General features: G+C 35.5%; 3 protein-coding genes and 1 pseudogene across 3 annotated transcripts; 2 read left to right on the top strand and 2 right to left on the bottom strand.

Moving 5' to 3' along the window:
- Nucleotides 1-1,190: 1,190 nt before the first annotated feature.
- Nucleotides 1,191-3,083, top strand: LOC130496870 (T-complex protein 1 subunit delta). The gene has a single exon (XM_056989469.1). The coding sequence runs from the start codon at nt 1,348-1,350 to the stop codon at nt 2,950-2,952; it is 1,605 nt and encodes a 534-aa protein (XP_056845449.1). The 5' UTR covers nt 1,191-1,347; the 3' UTR covers nt 2,953-3,083.
- LOC130496871 (WAT1-related protein At3g18200-like) lies at nt 2,993-5,193 on the bottom strand. Its single transcript, XM_056989470.1, has 6 exons — nt 4,924-5,193; nt 4,678-4,740; nt 4,466-4,582; nt 3,986-4,379; nt 3,751-3,902; nt 2,993-3,674 (listed from the first exon to the last, which is right to left on the bottom strand). The coding sequence occupies exons 1-6, from the start codon at nt 5,112-5,114 to the stop codon at nt 3,512-3,514; spliced, it is 1,080 nt and encodes a 359-aa protein (XP_056845450.1). The 5' UTR covers nt 5,115-5,193; the 3' UTR covers nt 2,993-3,511.
- A 1,367-nt stretch (nt 5,194-6,560) lies between these two features.
- On the bottom strand, nt 6,561-10,008 carry LOC108807698 (putative F-box/kelch-repeat protein At3g17540; annotated as a pseudogene).
- A 2,098-nt stretch (nt 10,009-12,106) lies between these two features.
- LOC108813142 (uncharacterized) lies at nt 12,107-13,383 on the top strand. The gene is made up of 2 exons (XM_018585607.2): nt 12,107-12,493; nt 12,620-13,383. The coding sequence occupies exons 1-2, from the start codon at nt 12,329-12,331 to the stop codon at nt 13,190-13,192; spliced, it is 738 nt and encodes a 245-aa protein (XP_018441109.1). The 5' UTR covers nt 12,107-12,328; the 3' UTR covers nt 13,193-13,383.
- The last annotated feature ends 5,053 nt before the right edge of the window (nt 13,384-18,436 follow it).

Here is an 18,436-nt window from a genome sequence, read left to right on the forward strand (position 1 = left end):
TATCTATGACTAAATTTGGTGAAACAACACCAATCCATCTCGAATTTGGTGGTTAAATTCCACTGCGGTGTTGGAGATCAAATATTTGTTTACAGTAGGATATAAACCATAATTTCTAAAAATCAAGGATTTTTTTTTCCATTTTAACACAAAAGTTCCTTTCAACATGTATAATTGACCACGAGTTCTGACCAACCTCTTTCTTTTCAGGTGAAATGGAAAAGATACCGGTTTAAAGGTTGGTAAACAAGATTTGGCTTGGTTCGGTTCGATTTTACATACCGGAACACTGGATACAGGATAGGAGTAAATGTAAAATTTTGGAAAATCGAAAGTTAACTTAATTTTGGAATTCACGGTTCAATGGAAGTTAACCTACTTCGTCATTTTACTTACATAATTACTCTTTTTTGCCAACAACTTAGGGCCTGACTGGTGTAACCGCAGCGGTTGCTGTTGCGGTTACGGGAGTTTGCGGGTGCGAGTGGTTGCGGTTTTAAGCGTTTTTTAGAGATTTGTACGACTGGTATAGCTGTTAGAAATTGTTGCGTTTGCAGGACTCTTATGACTGGTAAACTACAAAACGCAACATCTGTTAAATAATAATTTAACAATATTTACATTTTATGTAATTATAAAAATATTAAAAATCACAATAATATGATAAATATAAAATTTATATTTATAAAATCATATTATTCAATTTTAAAAATTTATAGAAAATATTTTAGTTTTGAAATTTTATAATATAAATTGAAATATAATATGAATACATTTTACAATTTCTATTATTTCAATTGAAAATTTTTATTGGATATTTTTAGTATTATTTTTATTTATTCTGTTTTTAAAGAAAAAAAATTACCTTCCCGCAACCGCCCGCAACCGCAAACGCTAGCTGGAACCAGCTTTTGATTTTAAGAGGTTCGGAGCGGTTTGAAGCAATTTGTAGCGTTTTCTGTGATTGTTTCGAAACGCCAACAACCGCTATAAACCGCAAAAGCTGCGTTTCCGGGCGGTAGCGGGAAAACTAGTCGGCACCTTAATCACTTTTTCATTCAAGAAAACAATAATCTGAAAATCGAAGATCCATAATGGGCTTTTGGGCTAACTACAGTTTACTCACAAAATTCGAAGAGGCCCACATTTAAGAAGATTAGATTAGTCCGTGTAACCAAACACCAGCGTAAACCCTAGTGAAAATTTTCAAAATCTCCTCCTTTCCTCCCATTCATTTCCAGAACTCACTTGTTGGGCTCCACCTTGGGTTCCCTTTCACTCCATCGTAACACTGATCAGATCTCAGTCTCGTATCAGATCTCAACCTCTCGTCTACTCCTCACAAAAATGGCCGCCGCATCCACGGCATCGAGGCCCCGCGCATCCAAATCGGAGTCCTTCGTCGACAACAAACGCAAGGAAGACATCCGATCCGCCAACATCAACGCCGGCCGCGCCGTCGCCGACGCCGTCCGCACGAGCCTCGGCCCCAAGGGGATGGACAAGATGATCTCCACCGCGAGCGGCGAGGTCATCATCACCAACGACGGAGCCACGATCGTCAACAAGATGGACGTCTTACAGCCCGCCGCGAAGATGATGGTGGAGCTCTCCAAATCTCAGGACTCCGCCGCCGGAGACGGGACCACCACCGTCGTCGTTCTCGCCGGAGCCTTGCTTAGAGTCTGCCAATCGCTCTTAGCCTCCGGGATCCACCCTACCGTGATCTCGGACGCGCTCCACAAGTCTTGTGGTAAGTCCGTTGATATCTTAACCGCCATGGCTGTCCCCGTGGAGCTAACTGATAGAGAGTCTCTAGTGAAATCGGCTAGCACGTCGTTGAATAGTAAGGTTGTTAGTCAGTACTCTACATTACTTGCTCCGTTAGCTGTAGATGCGGTTCTCTCCGTGATTGATCCGGAGAAGCCGGAGATTGTCGATCTGCGTGATATCAAGATTGTTAAGAAGCTTGGTGGGACTGTTGACGATACGCACACGGTGAACGGTTTGGTGTTTGACAAGAAGGTGAGCCATGCTGCTGGTGGACCTACGAGGATGGAGAACGCTAAGATCGCAGTGATTCAGTTCCAGATCTCGCCTCCGAAGACTGATATCGAGCAGAGTATTGTTGTTTCGGATTACACTCAGATGGATAGGATCTTGAAAGAAGAGAGGAACTACATCTTGGGGATGATTAAGAAGATTAAGGCTACTGGTTGTAATGTTTTGTTGATCCAGAAGAGTATTTTGAGGGATGCTGTGACTGATCTGTCTCTTCATTATTTGGCTAAAGCTAAGATTATGGTGATTAAGGATGTTGAGAGGGATGAGATTGAGTTTGTTACCAAGACGTTGAACTGCTTGCCGATAGCTAATATTGAACATTTTAGGGCTGAGAAGCTTGGTTATGCTGATCTTGTGGAAGAAGCGTCGCTTGGAGATGGGAAGATTTTGAAGATCACTGGGATTAAAGATATGGGGAGGACCACCTCTGTTCTTGTCCGTGGTTCTAATCAACTTGTTTTGGATGAAGCCGAGAGGAGTCTACACGATGCTTTGTGTGTTGTCAGGTGTTTGGTGAGCAAGAGGTTTTTGATTGCGGGAGGTGGTGCGCCTGAGATTGAGCTCTCGAGGCAGCTAGGTGCTTGGGCTAAGGTGCTACATGGGATGGAAGGTTACTGTGTGAAGTCTTTCGCTGAAGCTCTCGAGGTTATCCCGTACACGCTAGCTGAGAATGCAGGTTTGAATCCTATTGCTATAGTGACTGAGCTGAGGAACAAGCATGCTCAAGGGGAAATCAACTCTGGGATCAATGTGAGGAAAGGGCAGATCACTAACATCTTGGAAGAGAATGTTGTGCAGCCTCTGCTTGTGAGCACCAGCGCGATCACTCTCGCGACTGAATGTGTAAGGATGATTTTGAAGATCGATGACATCGTTACTGTGAGGTAGTGTGGTAGTTTCATCCTTGCTCCATCTGAGGCTTTGTTTCTTTTTCGTGTTTTTTTTTTTTCGCAATTTGTTGTTGAACTTAGACCCCCCTCGTCTTTCACCATGTTCTATTGCAGCTAAGTTGTTTTCTTTGTGGTTTAGTGCGACTTTAATTCTTTCTAGTGATTTGATATCAAGAATTCCCCTTTTTTGTTTAAGATGGTGATGATGATTTGGTTATATTTTGGAAATGATGTTTAAGTAGAATCATAACTTCAGTGGCTGGGTCACAATTGATACAGATTCGTTGTATAGAAGCTTAATACATTACACATTAGTTTATCCAGCACACTGGTTGGTCTGTCAACAACCAGACCAAATCATGAGTTTAAACTACTACTTGGTTCAATTTATCTTTTTTTTTTTCATTTATTCATACATTTATTGCAACCACAATTTTTGGTTGCAACTCAATAATAAACTAGAATATGCATTGTATGATAGACCCACTAGAGGAGCCTGTGTTTTGGCCACGTTCCTGTGTGTATGTACAGAGAAGTTATTGCAGAAGTGTAAACTTTTACACTTCAGATTCAGCATTATTGTGTTGTGCCTCAAGAAGATGTTTGGTCAGAGACTCTGGATCTTGTTGAGTAGTCTCTTCAAGCACTTGTCTTCTTTCTTCGTTTTTGCCCCAAAGAACCAAGTAGAGTCCCAACATTATGAACACTGCACCAACAATCCTGTAAAGGAAAAGATTGAATTAGAGCAAGCAACCGAAATGAACAAAACTCCGTAATGTCGCTTTCAATGTGTTACCTTCCAGAGTACAACTGATCACCAAGAACAAGAAACGCCATTGCAGCGACAAGAAGTGTCTGGAGAGGCTGAAAGACTGCGACAAAGACAGGACCGCCTTTGTATATACACCAAGTCTGAAGATAAACCACAAACCCTGACGCTATTATTCCCTGTAATGACAACCAACAAATGCTTCATTTAGCTAATTTCATCGATTGAGATCAAGGGAAAAGAAGTGAGGGGGAGAGCTTACGGCATAGAGGATGGTAAAGAGCTCTTCCCAAGAGACAATGATCCAGTTATTGAGATCAGTTTCGACAAACAGTGCAATGACTAGAAACTGAACCAGACCGAAGAAACATGTGAAGGATGTAAGAGTAAGCTTTGCTGGGTACTTCTTTAGAACAGGAGCTTGAAGAACCATCCAACCAGCCCATGACAGACAATGCCCCATTAGGTATAACCATCCAAGTGACCAGTTGTGCGACGAGTTAGATTCGATCCTCTCCTCCTCGTGCATGTTATGGCTCTTGTGAAAGATCGGAAATCCTCTGTACAGTGTGATCACTGTGGCTCCACCGATGCTCACTAGGGTTCCCAGTACTTTGGCCACACCATGTTTCCTGACCAGGTCTATATTCTCTAACCTTGATAAACAGAAGAAAAATCAACATTAGACTCGCAGATATTAACATGAAGAGAACGATATTCCATGAGAGAGCTTGTGATGTACCGTAGGGCACAAGCCATGATGAAAGTGATGGCAGGAACAGAGTTTTGCATTGCGGAAGCAAACGTTGGAGTTGCATAGTACAGTCCCAATAGATAGAATCCTTGGTTTGCTGTGATTCTGATGTTAAGACACGCAGAGTTTCAGAAATGTAAGCAATTATTTTATTGGTGATTAGAAGAAGAAAGCAATGGTCTTGTTTTGTTTCTGCTTACCCAATGAGTGCCAAGAGGAAAAACTGAACCAGTAAAGAGATAGTGAGTGGAGGCCTTTCCTTTCTGTTGAAACAAATGCATTGTTAAGAATATTGACAAATGACAACCAAAAACAAAAGATTTATACTTTGAGATCTTATCCAAAAGTTCAAACTGTATGAAGTTACACAATAAACCCATTTGAGAAACAAACACGCCCTTTTATCCTAGCAAAACCTAGAAACTCTGAGAGAAGAAAGGACTTACTTTTCGAGGAAGTAAGCGAAGGGACCTATAAGGAGAAGGGCAAGAAGATTCCTATAAACAGGGTACACAACTTTGCTGACACCAATGTTAAGAGCAACTCTTGAGACAATGTGGAAGCCTGCAAAACAGAACTGAAGTGTGATCAATGCCACCACAAGCTTCATCTTCTCTGATACTACTACTTTCACCATCTTCTTCTTCTTTCTTCTTTTTGGGATCTTCCTTTTTTTTGATGTTTGCTAGCATATCAAAGGTTGCCTTATATATGAATGTGTGTCGTGGTAGACTTGAGATTTACAAGAGAAAGGAATTATTACTGTTTACAATAAACAAATCAATTGGAGGATTATTGGGTTCAGAGGTAACATAAATGGCACATCATTACTTCAAGTGGGGGCATTTTATTTATTTGTAACCAATGATTATGAATAATGATGATTTAACTGGTTTTTTTAAATAATCATACGATTTGGAGGTTGAATGTTTATGTGAGTTAGATATGTAGGGATATTGTATGTAATATATTGATCTATTTTATGTGTTCTACAGTTACCACATACACTAAATTTGGATTATGACACCACCGTGACAATGATACAACTCTCTTTAACTATGATTTACGATTAGGCATAATTCATGTATCATTATAGACATTTCGGGTCGAAAAGTTGAAATCGTGAACGATAGGTGAAGAGAATCTTACGCATTCAGTGTACATTTCTGTTATAGACTTATAGTTGATTATCTCTTGTAATAATGCCTTTATGGAATCAAATTAGCATGTGATCTAACCTCAGAATTAGGCATCTTGTCTTGAATATGGAAAACCATCAATAATCAATCCATTTTATATAATAATTTGAGTAATAAGTTCACCAATAGAAGTGTTACAAAAAGAAAAGTGGTACCAAAAAAAGGTTCACCAATAAATAAATAAATGTTCAAGGAGCATCCACCGTTTATTCAGTTAACTTGTTCTCTGTTCATGTCATTAGATTCTAAAAACGGCTGCAACCAAATGTACCATTAGTCAAAATTAATATTTGTTCAATATAAGTTTTTCCTAATTTCAAATGTGTCAACTGACAAGGAACTATTCTGTTTTATAAATAATATTTTAAATAAAAATAATTGAAGTAACTTGTACTCTGTACTTGTTTATTTAGTGGGACACATGGAAGATTCTCTCATATTTTTCAGCTCATGATATGAATTTTTTTTTATTGATACATAAACAAAACAATCACCGTATCACCAAAGATCAACGACAAACGGGCAAACACAGAGATATCTTCTTTTTTAGTCAAAAAAAAACACAGAGATATCAATGAGATCACATAGAATCAAGTATTGAATGAAGATGACTAGTGTGTTCATTGAGAACAGGATAGAAAGATCAACCGAATCAGTATGATATACAAACACGACAACCAGGTCTGGTGAGAAAATGAGTGTCATTAATAACCGATTCACAAGGATTCAATGAATAACCTAAAGTCAACTTAGTAGGTTGTTGGTACCGTTTCACAGCCAATTTCGATTTGTCTTTGCCATGAAATAAGCTGACAGAGGCAGAACATATTTCAAATCTCTCTTTCTCTCTTCCATTATTTAGTGCAACGTGCAAAATACTATATTCAACAGAGGCTAATATGGAGCTTTTACAGAGCAGCAACACCAAATAACACTAATTCTTACTCACAAAAAATGAAAACGATACAACCCCTTGTGGTAGGCATGGTGGAGACTAGATATATCATGTACATACAATTATCAAAGAGTCGAGAAAAGATGCAACGGCAAGCCATTTACCTGATGATGTGTACATAGGCTCAAGTTTTAAGTCACCTTACAACATGAGCAATTCTTACGAGGCTTGATCCCAAGTTCCAAAGTCATCCAATATAAGTTACTGCTTATTATCTTATAAGTTGTTTCTTCAAGCCTGGGTACAATATAGAGCATATGAATTATCTTACTACCCTTATGGTACAGAAGACATAAGCTATATGCTTGATACCTTTCCCTGAGCATCTCTCGCCCGCACTTTCTCCTCTTTCTTTTGACAAAAACACTCTCCAACCACACCAGCTTGAAAATTCCTTCTGATGAGTTTCGAGCTCTCTAAACACAGAGCTGCGTGGAACAGCATGAAGTAAACGTTTGATAGGAAACTAGAAAACAAATGAAAATTCAATTGCATTCTTATAAATTTCCATGTCGAGAGGTAAGTGTTCTAGTGGTACTATATGCCTTCTGCACCATAATCAAATATTTCCTGATTTTGTAATACAGAGTTGTTTAAATTAGTCATCATCCTGATATAATATGTATGCTATACGTGAAGAAAGCAAGTAGTATTGAAGTCCAAATTTCTGCCACGAAACAATGAGATGGAGAAAGTTTAAAGAAGCTTTTAAGTCACTTCACAAATGTCTGATTTTGATATTCTCTATGCACCTTTAACACCGCGAGCCAGTTGAGTATTTTCCAGCAAAATGGTTGGAACGGTATACTTAGATTAAACAAGAACAAGAAACAAAAAGAAAAGAAGAACAAGAAGAAGGAAAAGAAACAAGAGAAGAAGAAAGCTTGAAGTGCCAGAAACAAAGCAAGAAGAAGAAGAGCAAAGTATCGTGGACAATAAAAATTCAAAGAGAAGGGAAGTTAAAGATGAGTTTGGTTGTGTAACAAAGAAGTTACACAACAATTAGAATACGAGTTGTTAGTTTGGTTAAAATCTAACTAAGTTAAGTTAAGAGTATTTAAGAGTTGTCAACAACCAAAGCATGTTGTTTAGCTTTGCTTGTAGAACTAGTCTATCGCCTAATGTAGAGGCATGGACAAGTGGGAGTAGGTATAAGTGTAAGAGTGTGTGAATAAGTGGAGTTAGTAGAGAAATCTAGTATAATCTCTGTATGTATATTTGTATTTGAAGAAAGGTAATGAGAAAATGTAGACATAAACGCCTTCTCTCTTCTCTCTTCAAGAAAAATAAACGAAAGAGAGGGGTTGTGTACAATGAAACACAAGTAAAGAACAAAACATAGAAAGTGAGAACAGAAGTGAGAAAGATAGCTGGCCATGAAAGTGAAGAGGTCAAACAAAGAAGTTCAACAAAAATCAATAGTTTAGTAACAGATGTAAGACGTGTAAGAAGCATTTAACAAGAATCCAAAGCAGGAAACAACAGAAGAAGTGGATTCTCGTTTTCTTTAAATTGGATCATGACTCACGAGTGATGAGAGAGTATTTGTATCTGAAAGAGACCTCATGCCATAAAATCAACCAAAATTATTTGATGTCACGTTTTGACGTAGTATCTAAATGAATGATTTCATCAGCATTTAGCAGACAGTTATTTTGTTTGTAGTTGCAAACATGGGGATATGATTGCATCTTTGTCTATGCATGAACACAAGGATCCGTAACTGACTACGAAACCAGTTATGTAGTTGAGTAATATCAATAAAATATGTTTTTCAAAATCAAAAGGAGTACTAAAAGAAAGAAAAAAAGGAATAGCCAGCTACTCTGTTTTATTAACTGAATATATAAAAAAAACTTTGATAATCGACTTAATAAGCTAATCACCTTTTTCTTCTGCAGCAAGGATTTACTCTGCCTTGCCTGGAATTTGAACCAAACTGGGAACATAACTGAAGAGACGTGGAAAAGCACGAAGCTGTGATCCCTTTGGAACCTCTCTATAGACAACTTCATGTGTATCCTCTCCAACAATGTAAATTATTGTCCTGTATTCATCGTGATGGTCTGTTTCACAACAAATGACTTTTTTATTCTCCTCGTCCACCAAGTAACGCTTCATCTTTGGCATACAATCTGTCATAGGCCTACCTAAATCCACTACTAAGAATTCGCTCCACGACAAATCTTTGACCTCGTCAGTCTTAGTACCGGTCACCCATATCTTCATCTTCAATGAACCAGTACTATCTGAGTACTGGCATAACAACGCAAGTTTCTCTTCTCTGACAGTCGATAGAACTACCAGGCTATTATGCTCATCACTACTAGAAGGAAGAGGTAGACGTTCAAATTTCTCTGTTGTGAAATCAAATCTGACTATGCTAGCATCTGAAACTGACAAGTAAGCATCTCCCTTTAAAGACACGGCAACTTCGTGCCAAAGATATAAACAATCAGCACTAATAACAACATCGAGAACCCTCCATGAATCAGAGCTAAACTCATATATTTCATATTTATCAAAACTCCCACTGACGCGAGAATAATAGCTGCAGCTCAAGATTTTGTAGCTATCACACGATTTTTCCGTATCCTAAAAAATAGGTTCTGTAATGGCTATCAGATGGTCTTGACTGGATCCACCTGGTTTGACCAGTACAAGGGTTCCAAACCACGAGTCTATTACCTTTGGTTGTGCATAACAATAAACCATCACAGTGAAACATTCTATATATCGTGACATCTTCTGAATCCTTTAGACTCTTAAGTTTACCTGTAAATTCAATAACTTGATTGTGGATTCCATGGAAATTGAAGCTGAATGAATAAACCGAGTCATCATTCTTAAAGATCATCTGCGTTGCTGCTTTTCCCAAGTGGTTCTTGATAAATATAGGATCTTTGAATAAAGCGTACCATCGTTTGCAAGTTAATCGGAGCTGTTTTACAGATGTGGGTGGAACCCTAGAAAGTATTTCTGATTCCAGTTCCCATGGGAGACTGGGATTCACCATTGTTTCTCTGACCTGATCTCCCAGGGAGTAAAAAAAATATAGAGAAGATAGCGAAGAGAAAGGAAGAAAGCAAGATGAGAGCAAAGAGAACGTAGGGGTTAGGTTTAAGTTTTAACTAAACAAACAAAAGAGAAAGAAGAGATTAGGGTTTTAAGTACTTTGAAATATTCACAATTGATATATAAATAGAGGGTACAATAGTCAAAACATAAAGCATTGGGAAAAAAAGGAGAATGCATACAAAAGAAAGGCTAGAGCATTGACGGCAATTTGGTTATTACATTGAGTTGCTTTAATCTTCCTTAGTCCCTGCAAGATTTGGGTTAGGGTTTCACTCTAATCTCCTTAACGCTTTTTACAAAGATGGCTTTGCAGTCCATACCTGTAAATCTCTCACATAGATAGACACAGTTATAAAGAATTTATTATGAAATATGAAAGCTCATAATGCCCGTATACCGATTCTGCATATGTCAGTCGATGGTGGACAAACGAGAAGGCCGAGCATTAAATTATCTTGTCTACCTTTATGCGTTTATTACGAACACGCAATCTCTGTGTTTGTTAATATGGTTTGCCCACAGACACATAATATGGTGTGTTTATGTGTTGCTTGGGAGAAAAGATTCACAAATAGAAAGAGTAAATTAAGACTGTTTAGCTATGAGATCTCAGCCAGAAGCCCATCCATTTACATTGTAACAACTGTTAAGTGAAGGTTGCCACAGAATATTGTGTTTTTGGTTTAAGAGAATATTTTTGTTGTTGAATGTTAATACCCGTGTGAAATGTCCAGAAATATTTATAACTTACTTTTGCGCAATAGGTGAACCAAAGCTGAAAATTTTTAGAAGCCTTTAAGTAGCTTCACAAGCGTGTCTGATTTTGATATTCTCTATTCTTTAAATATCTCCTACAAAATCAATAGTTTGGTAACAGATTTATGACGTGCAAGAATCATTTAACACGAATCCAAGACCGAAACACCAGAAGAAGTGGGGTATTCGTTTTTCTTCTTTAAATTGATCATGACTCACGAGTCATTAGTATTTGTATCACATTCAACACTCTTTATAGTGAGTTAAACCGATATACATTCACCTAACCAACATTCTAATTGGTATAGTATAAACCGGGACTCTGCTATCCTAATACTATCTTCTGTGTTCTCATTGATCGCCTTTAGGAAAGCGGGAACTAGATTGTACAACTCCTTGTGAAGTGGCTGCAGGAGAAAACAGACTTTTTAAACTACAGGCTGATGACTGAAGCAGCGCAACTAGTAAATGTTCATCACATCACACCTGATAATTTGATATTTATCTTACATACCTTTGAGTAGGGCTGGGCGTTCGGGTACCCATTCGGGTTTCGGTTCAATCCATTCGGGTTTCAGGTTTTCGGGGTCAAAGATTTCAGCCCCATTCGGATATTTATAAATTTCGGTTCGGGTTCGGTTCGGATCTTTGCGGGTTCGGTTCGGGTTCGGATAACCCATTTAAAATATTTTTAAATTTTCAATTCATTATATACTTTAAATTTTCAAAATCTATAAAAAAGATAATATATTACATATAAATTTTCATAACATATATGTCAAAATACCTTAATTTAACATATAAATTAGTTTTCTTTGAATATTTGGATAAAGAATCAATAGATATTTAACTATTTTGGTGTTTTCAGTATACTTTAGCTATTTTAAACATTTACTTTTGACTATTTGCATATATTTTCCGAGTATTTTGGAAAACTTAAAGGTATCTTATATATTTTCAATATTTTTAATATACATTACATATAAAAGTAATGTATATATTTAAGTATATAAATTTATTTCGGATACATTCGGGTGCCCAAAATATTTCGGTTCGGATCGGGTTCGGTTTCGGTTCTTTAAATACCGAAATTTTGAATCCGTTCGGATATTTAATCAATTTCGGTGCGGGTTCGGTGCTATTTTTTCGGATCGGGTTCGGTTCGGTTTTTCGGGTTCGGATTTTTTGCCCAGCCCTACCTTTGAGCCTGTATCATCATGAAACATAACAAAAGAAAATTCAACTTGGCCAAAGTAGTAATATTTATGAGTATCTGAAAGATTATTTTATATTTATTTTGATCTGAATGTAATGAAAGTATGGTGAGTACCTAAACTACTATTAACCAAATCTAAAATAATTTAGATCGAAAATGGATCTTACCCTAACCCCAAAGTATTATTAACTGAATCTAACATAGACATATAAAAAATTAAAGAAAACTGATCTACAACATTCCGGTTCATTGGTTTAAACTGAAATCACGGGTATTATTCCGGTTCAGAAGCAATCTCCTCACAAGGCTGCAACTCTCTTTTTCTTTTGTAGAAAATCAAATTGAGCCCAATTTAAAGTCCAATAACGTTAGTTTTGGGCCTAAGCCATATTAAGCCTATAAGAAGTTCTCGGACCAAACCAGAAGTAGTAGTGTTCTGATCAAGACTGGTAATAATTAGAGACAGAGATGAAGATTCCTCTCGTAGGACTTTTGCAACTAGTTAGTGTTTAACACGTGTGAACGAACCCTGTCCCTTTCCATCTTCGTGCGCCGCGCTGGCTTCCTTCCCAGACATCGATCCTTGTCTTTTTCTCCGATCACGCAACCATACGAATCTCCACTTCCTCTGCGGCGGAGGAGTATTCATGTGGAAGGAGGAGTGGTTGGATGCAGTACTTGTCCCCGCGGGTCTCGCCGTGATGGCCGCATACCATGTCTGGCTCGGCTACGCTATAATCCACCGTCCCAAGCTCACTGTTATCTCCCTCAACGCTGAATCTCGACGACAATGGGTCTTCTCTATGATGACCGTGCGTTTCTCTCTCTATCTCTCTTCTCCCTTTTCCTCCTTTGGTCCAGATTAGGGTTTCTAGGACTTTGTAATTAAGATTCTTTTAGTCAATATTTCAATTTTTATCATTGTTATTTGCGTGAAGGAGCCGCTGAAGAACGGTACTTTAGCAGTACAGACAATAAGGAACAACATAATGGCATCAACTCTTTTAGCCACGACAGCAATCACTCTCTGTTCCATCATCGGCGTCTTCGTAAACAACAACACCTCTGCTTCCAAATCAACAGCCTCGGCTATCATATTCGGAAACAAAAGCCCTCTCCTTTCGACCATCAAGAACTTCGCGATCCTCGTCTGTTTCCTCATGGCCTTTCTCTGCAACGTCCAGTCAATCAGGTACTACGCTCATGTGAGTTTCCTCATCACGGTTCCCGTCTCTAGAGGGAAGAGAGAGCACTGCGAGTACGTGTCTAGAAACCTGAACCGAGCTAGCTACTTCTGGTCTCTCGGACTTCGAGCTTTCTACTTCTCCTTCCCGCTCTTCCTGTGGAACTTCGGTCCCATCCCTATGTTTGTGTGTTGCTGTTTGATGTCGTCGATTCTTTATTTCTTGGATACCACCACTAGCTTCACTAGGCATCTCCATAGCGAGTCTTTTAAAGAGATTGCTGAGTCTATGGACGATGAAATCGAATCAGCCGTTCATTCTCTGTAGAATCTTCTCTGTTTTTTTCTTGTGTGGATGTTCGTTAGTTTCAAGAGTTGTTGTAATATTAGCGGAGTTTGTTTGTAATGTGTGAAACAACCTGTCCAAATAAACTGTCTAAATAACATGTTACATAGAATGTAGACTATGTAATCGCTTGCACATTGTTGTCATTATTGGTTAACTCATTGCCTTTGATATATTACAGTGTTCTGAACCGAAATTATATTTTTTTTGGCACAAGAAACGAAATTGCATACACTACAAAATCGTACTATGCTTAGAAGACCTGATTGAGAAAAACTTTGTTCAACAGCGTCATCTTGATTAGTGTTTTCCATGCAATAAAACTTCTTCAAATCCCTGCCAAATTAATCAAAGAAAGTTTGAGAAAAAGTTGGCAGTAAAAAATTTGACAGTGCGATTTTACTTTTTTATTTTGCCAAGTACGTTTCAACTAAATGGCAAAGAAATACAAGAGATCTCGTATATAAGAGCAGCTGCAAAGGAGGATTTTATACTAGAATCCTTAGCAAAATAATATTAAGATATTTGGTGGGATCCATGTTTTATTAAGAATTGTGTTCTTAAATTCTTCAGGCAAGGACTGATTGTTACTGAATCCTTACACTATTCACGGGTTCCACGATACGTGTCAACCCGTGATTTGTTCCGTTTTTTTTTTTAATAAAATGGACAAAAAATAATAAAAAATTCTAAAAAATTTACCTACGATTCCGAACCACCGAAAACGCCACTTCAACTGCTCTAAAGCTGTTAAAAGCACATTCTTATTTAAGTACAGTAACTCCAAAAAATATTTTTTTTAAAAGGAAGTCTCTTAGACACCCTAGAATAAGTTTTAGTGATCAAAATAACCCACAAAAAAAATGTCCAAAATAAATTTTATTAAAGATCCAAAAATAAATTACCATTAATGAATAATATATTTAATTTAAATCAATATCATTAATGAATAATACATCTAATTTAAATAAATGTTTTTAAAATATTTATTTAACAATTTATCATTTTAAATTTTATATATTAATTCTTAAATTGTAGACTCTAAACCCTAATCCTAAAATCATATAATACCTAATCACAAAAAATTATAACATAATTGTAGACTAATTAACCCAAAAGGTATTATGTGCTTTTAAACCTTTTATATTTTTCCATCGTGATATATTTTGTGACAAAAAAAAGTTTGGGATATTATAGATCTCTGAAAAAAAACACTTGGATACATAATTAGATTTAGCCTAAAATAACATAATTAAACTAAAGCTATAAACTGGAGATCAAGAAGTAAGCTTTTAGACTCCGTTAGACCAACAGAAACCGAACTGCAACCTGCAAAATGTTGATTAGTCAAAGTATGAAAATTTACAAACACATATACTATCAAGTATTGCATGTTACAACATTCGTCTATGTTTTTAGCAAAAAAAAACATTCGTCTATGTACATAAATAAGATATGATATAAAAGAAGTACAACAAAACATTAAAAAAAAATCTTAACTGAAGTGTATTGGGGAGATATTTGTGTTTACTGATGAAAAAGAAAACACTCAAGTATTTATGAGATGCATGCAGCCATGTAATGTTAGTATTATGCATATCTGTGAATGTATTATATATTTGTGTAATCTGTGCGCGTGTGTAAGGTAAGAGAGATGAATAAATAATGGTATTGACAGAAGTATAGAGAGCACAAAGAGTAGAGATGCAGAATCTTTTTCCCTCTTTTCCTCTCTTTCTTGAATTTCTTTACATCCACTTGCGGTGTGATGATATATATGTATGTACTTGCATCTCATCCTTAGTGCTCTCTATCTTCTGTCAACAACCAGCATCACTCCCAAACCTATGTGTGTGAATGTATATATATGCAGAATCATAATGTATAAGTCTATATGCATGAATATGTGTAAACATATGGAGTGTGTGAAGTGAGTGACAAAGGGATAATGAAGACTGGTGTGTGTATATATAGGAGAAAGCTGAGAGAGCTCCTCTGCCACAGAATGTACCAATACGTTGACTCTTTCTACATCTACATCTACATTAATCCTCTCGGACCCTCCTTACATAAATATATACATAGACCCGGTACAAGAGAGAAGTTATTCCATTGAAGATTTCAAAATGAGATTGACTTGGAAAGGAACATACTTTTTTTGTTATGCATCTACTAGGTATTTACAATTGGATCCATTCACTCATCATCACTCATCAGAGCCAAATATAATTCATAATATTTGTAGTTTTTATCTGTCAACTGACTTTATGACTAAACCAAGTTTTGTGTTGATCGAAAACTTATTCGGAAGAAAAACTTTATACGACAATATCTGATTTACATGGAAAAATAAGATGCATCTGGATTTAGCCTCATTTGCTAGTTTATGATCTAGGGTTATATGTTAGAATATTAATATTTGGCATCCACTGGATAGAAACGAATTCTTTTTGTATCTTCGCCTCTAGCGAAGCCAAAATCTTGCTAGAAACACGAGACAATCAATGTGGTAATCATGTGACATGTGAGATGTGGAGGAGATATATCTGACTTCACAGTTTGGCTATGGCTGGCAAAACCCTACCCACCAACCAACCGTACGTCCTCAATGTGAGAGGTGGATAGGGTCGCAATACTAATTTAACTTGTCCAACAAACTCTTGGACAACAAAGATCAACCGACAAAACCAAAAATAGTAACTTTTTGAAATAGTTATATATCGTGACTATACTGGCTAGCAATAGCATTCATACATATTAATGATCGTAAATCTCTGAACAGTTTTTATATGATCATAAATGTTTTTATTTTTTAAGTTTGTTAAAATCGTTTCTAATTATCTTTAAGTAGAAGAGAACCTTATATGAGATTATAATATTTATCTGACTTATAAATCATACAAATTGTTGTTATAGAAGATTTTATCAGTAGCTACCAAAATTCGACTTTTGTGTTTATTTCTGACTTTCTGTAATTTTTAAGATTTAAACACATTTTCTATAAGTAATTAACGTTATTTGACTAAATATATATATTTGAATGTAAATCGTCTTAGTATATTTCAAAATCTTGTGGTCATTTTACCAGACATATATTTAATGGGGATAAAGATTATTTTTATTTTAGCTAAGACCCCTATATGAATACTTTTTCCTTAAAGAATTGTCTAATTGGACTCCAAATCCAATATTGGCTCATGATTATAGACGCATTGTCTTTGAATATGACATTGTCTCAAAGACTAGTTCACATGTCAAACATTTTAATGGATGTTTCTTAATCACCATTAAAACTAAAGTAATGGCAAACAAACTACCAATCTAGAGAACCAGAATGATTGGCGAATGTAAACCGGAGTTTTATTGAAAAAAAATTGAAAGGCGACAATGACAGATCACCAAAGTAGGGACTATTGCATTAAGAAGGGAATCAAAGATCAACCGACAAAACACTTCTCTTGTCTTCAGCTCCTCTTACTTCTTAGGGTTAAAAAATGTGAAACTGCCATTCATATCAGATCACTGGATATGTCTTATCCAATAATGGACTTGGATAAACAGTGAGTGTGTGAAATTTTTGGAACTAAGTATGTTAGTTTGCCTATTGGAGAAACAGGAGAGGTCAAAGAAAGGAACTATAACAACATATAATGTTGGAGGACTTTAAAGAGAGACAAGAGAAATAAATGAGTGGGGAAGAGTACTATAGAGATGAGATAATCATTAATTGAATATAGAATTTTCATTGCAGAACATGAGAGAGAGAGAGGGAGAGGGAGATGAGCACCACTCTTGATTTGAAGCTGCAACTTGTGTGCTCCATTTTCTTCATTACAAAACCCATGTGTGTCTTATTGTAGTGTAGACACTCGTATGTAGACCATCGAATTTGAAATTCAGATTTGGTGTACTTTGAAAATTCTGCCAATACGGCTTTGATCGATAGTCTTTTTTATCTTTGAAAATGTTTTTGTCTTCTTTGATACTTCTGAATTTTGTTTGTTTTCTTTTGTTAGTATAGGATGCAATCAAATATTTAAAGACCATGTATTTACGTACACTCTACCATCACGAACGAGTTCACAGTGCTAACCATCTAAATGCAAAAAGGTGTCTTTTTGTTTTTTGCAACACTGGATTGTGGGTGTCTATCTTCATAAATTACCGAAACTTTTAAAGCTCATGAACACTTGCATAAACAAAAGCCCAACATTAATTGACAATCATATTATAATTACTCAATTTTTTTTGGTGGAACGTTTTTCCTCAAAAAATCTACCACTCAATCGTTGGCCGCTACTCCAATGGAACAATGACCAGTGTTATATGGCCTCGATTGGTACAGCTGATGAAGAAGCAGTAGCAGTATGCTGTAGAAGCAGTATGCTGTAGAAGCTGTATGCTCTTATTAAAACTTTTAATAAGATGATTGGTGGAGCAGTAGCAGTATACAATTTTAATTTTTTTTATAAAAGTTAGTATATAATATATTTTATTTTAAAATTATTATATATATTTTAATTATAATATATATATTATTAATATATTTGTTATTAAAAATAATGAATCTCAATTAATAACACAAATTAAATTACATTTTAAATTTGAAATATTATTATTTAAAACAATATATTTTTTTTAAAAATATAAATTTATTTTTGGATATAAAATAATTTTGAATATTATTAAATACAATATAAATTTATTTTTGGATATAAATATTTTGAATGTTATTAAATAAAATAAATAAATTATCATTATATATAAATATATATTATATATATATATATATATATATATCTTTTTATTTTATATATTAATATATAAAAGAGATATAATTAATTTATTTTATTTACTAATATCAAAATTAAGTTTATATCGAAAAAAAATAATTTAAAAAAAATTACAACTAAAGTATCTATTTTTAAAAATAATATTTTGCATTTAAAATATAATATAATTTATATAATTAAATTATATTTTAATTGTGAAATACTATTTTTTTACAAAAAAAAATTATATTGTAAATTTTTTTATAAATCAAATTTTCATTTTCTGGATATAAAAATAATTTTATGATTATTAAATCAAATAAAATGAACTAACTATATCTATTTCTTAAATTTATAAATTGTTAATGCAAATGCTCTTCTAAAAGCTTCATATGAGAGCATTTACCAGAGAGCATTTGGAGAGCATTAACATTTAGTAAATGATTTTCTAAAT

This window comes from Raphanus sativus, chromosome 6 (assembly GCF_000801105.2).
Source record: "Raphanus sativus cultivar WK10039 chromosome 6, ASM80110v3, whole genome shotgun sequence".
In the NCBI taxonomy this organism is placed as follows: domain Eukaryota; kingdom Viridiplantae; phylum Streptophyta; class Magnoliopsida; order Brassicales; family Brassicaceae; genus Raphanus; species Raphanus sativus.

Excerpts from the sequence above, each read along its gene's own strand:
- LOC108813142 (XM_018585607.2), top strand. The coding sequence starts at position 12,329 with ATGTGGAAGGAGGAGTGGTTGGATGCAGTACTTGTCCCCGCGGGTCTC. Across the intron at positions 12,494-12,619 it reads GGGTCTTCTCTATGATGACC|GAGCCGCTGAAGAACGGTAC; the intron begins GTGCGTTTCTCT and ends ATTTGCGTGAAG.
- LOC130496871 (XM_056989470.1), bottom strand. The coding sequence starts at position 5,114 with ATGGTGAAAGTAGTAGTATCAGAGAAGATGAAGCTTGTGGTGGCATTG. Across the intron at positions 4,380-4,465 it reads ATCATGGCTTGTGCCCTACG|GTTAGAGAATATAGACCTGG; the intron begins GTACATCACAAG and ends CTGTTTATCAAG. Across the intron at positions 3,675-3,750 it reads GATCAGTTGTACTCTGGAAG|GATTGTTGGTGCAGTGTTCA; the intron begins GTAACACATTGA and ends TTTCCTTTACAG.
- LOC130496870 (XM_056989469.1), top strand. The coding sequence starts at position 1,348 with ATGGCCGCCGCATCCACGGCATCGAGGCCCCGCGCATCCAAATCGGAG.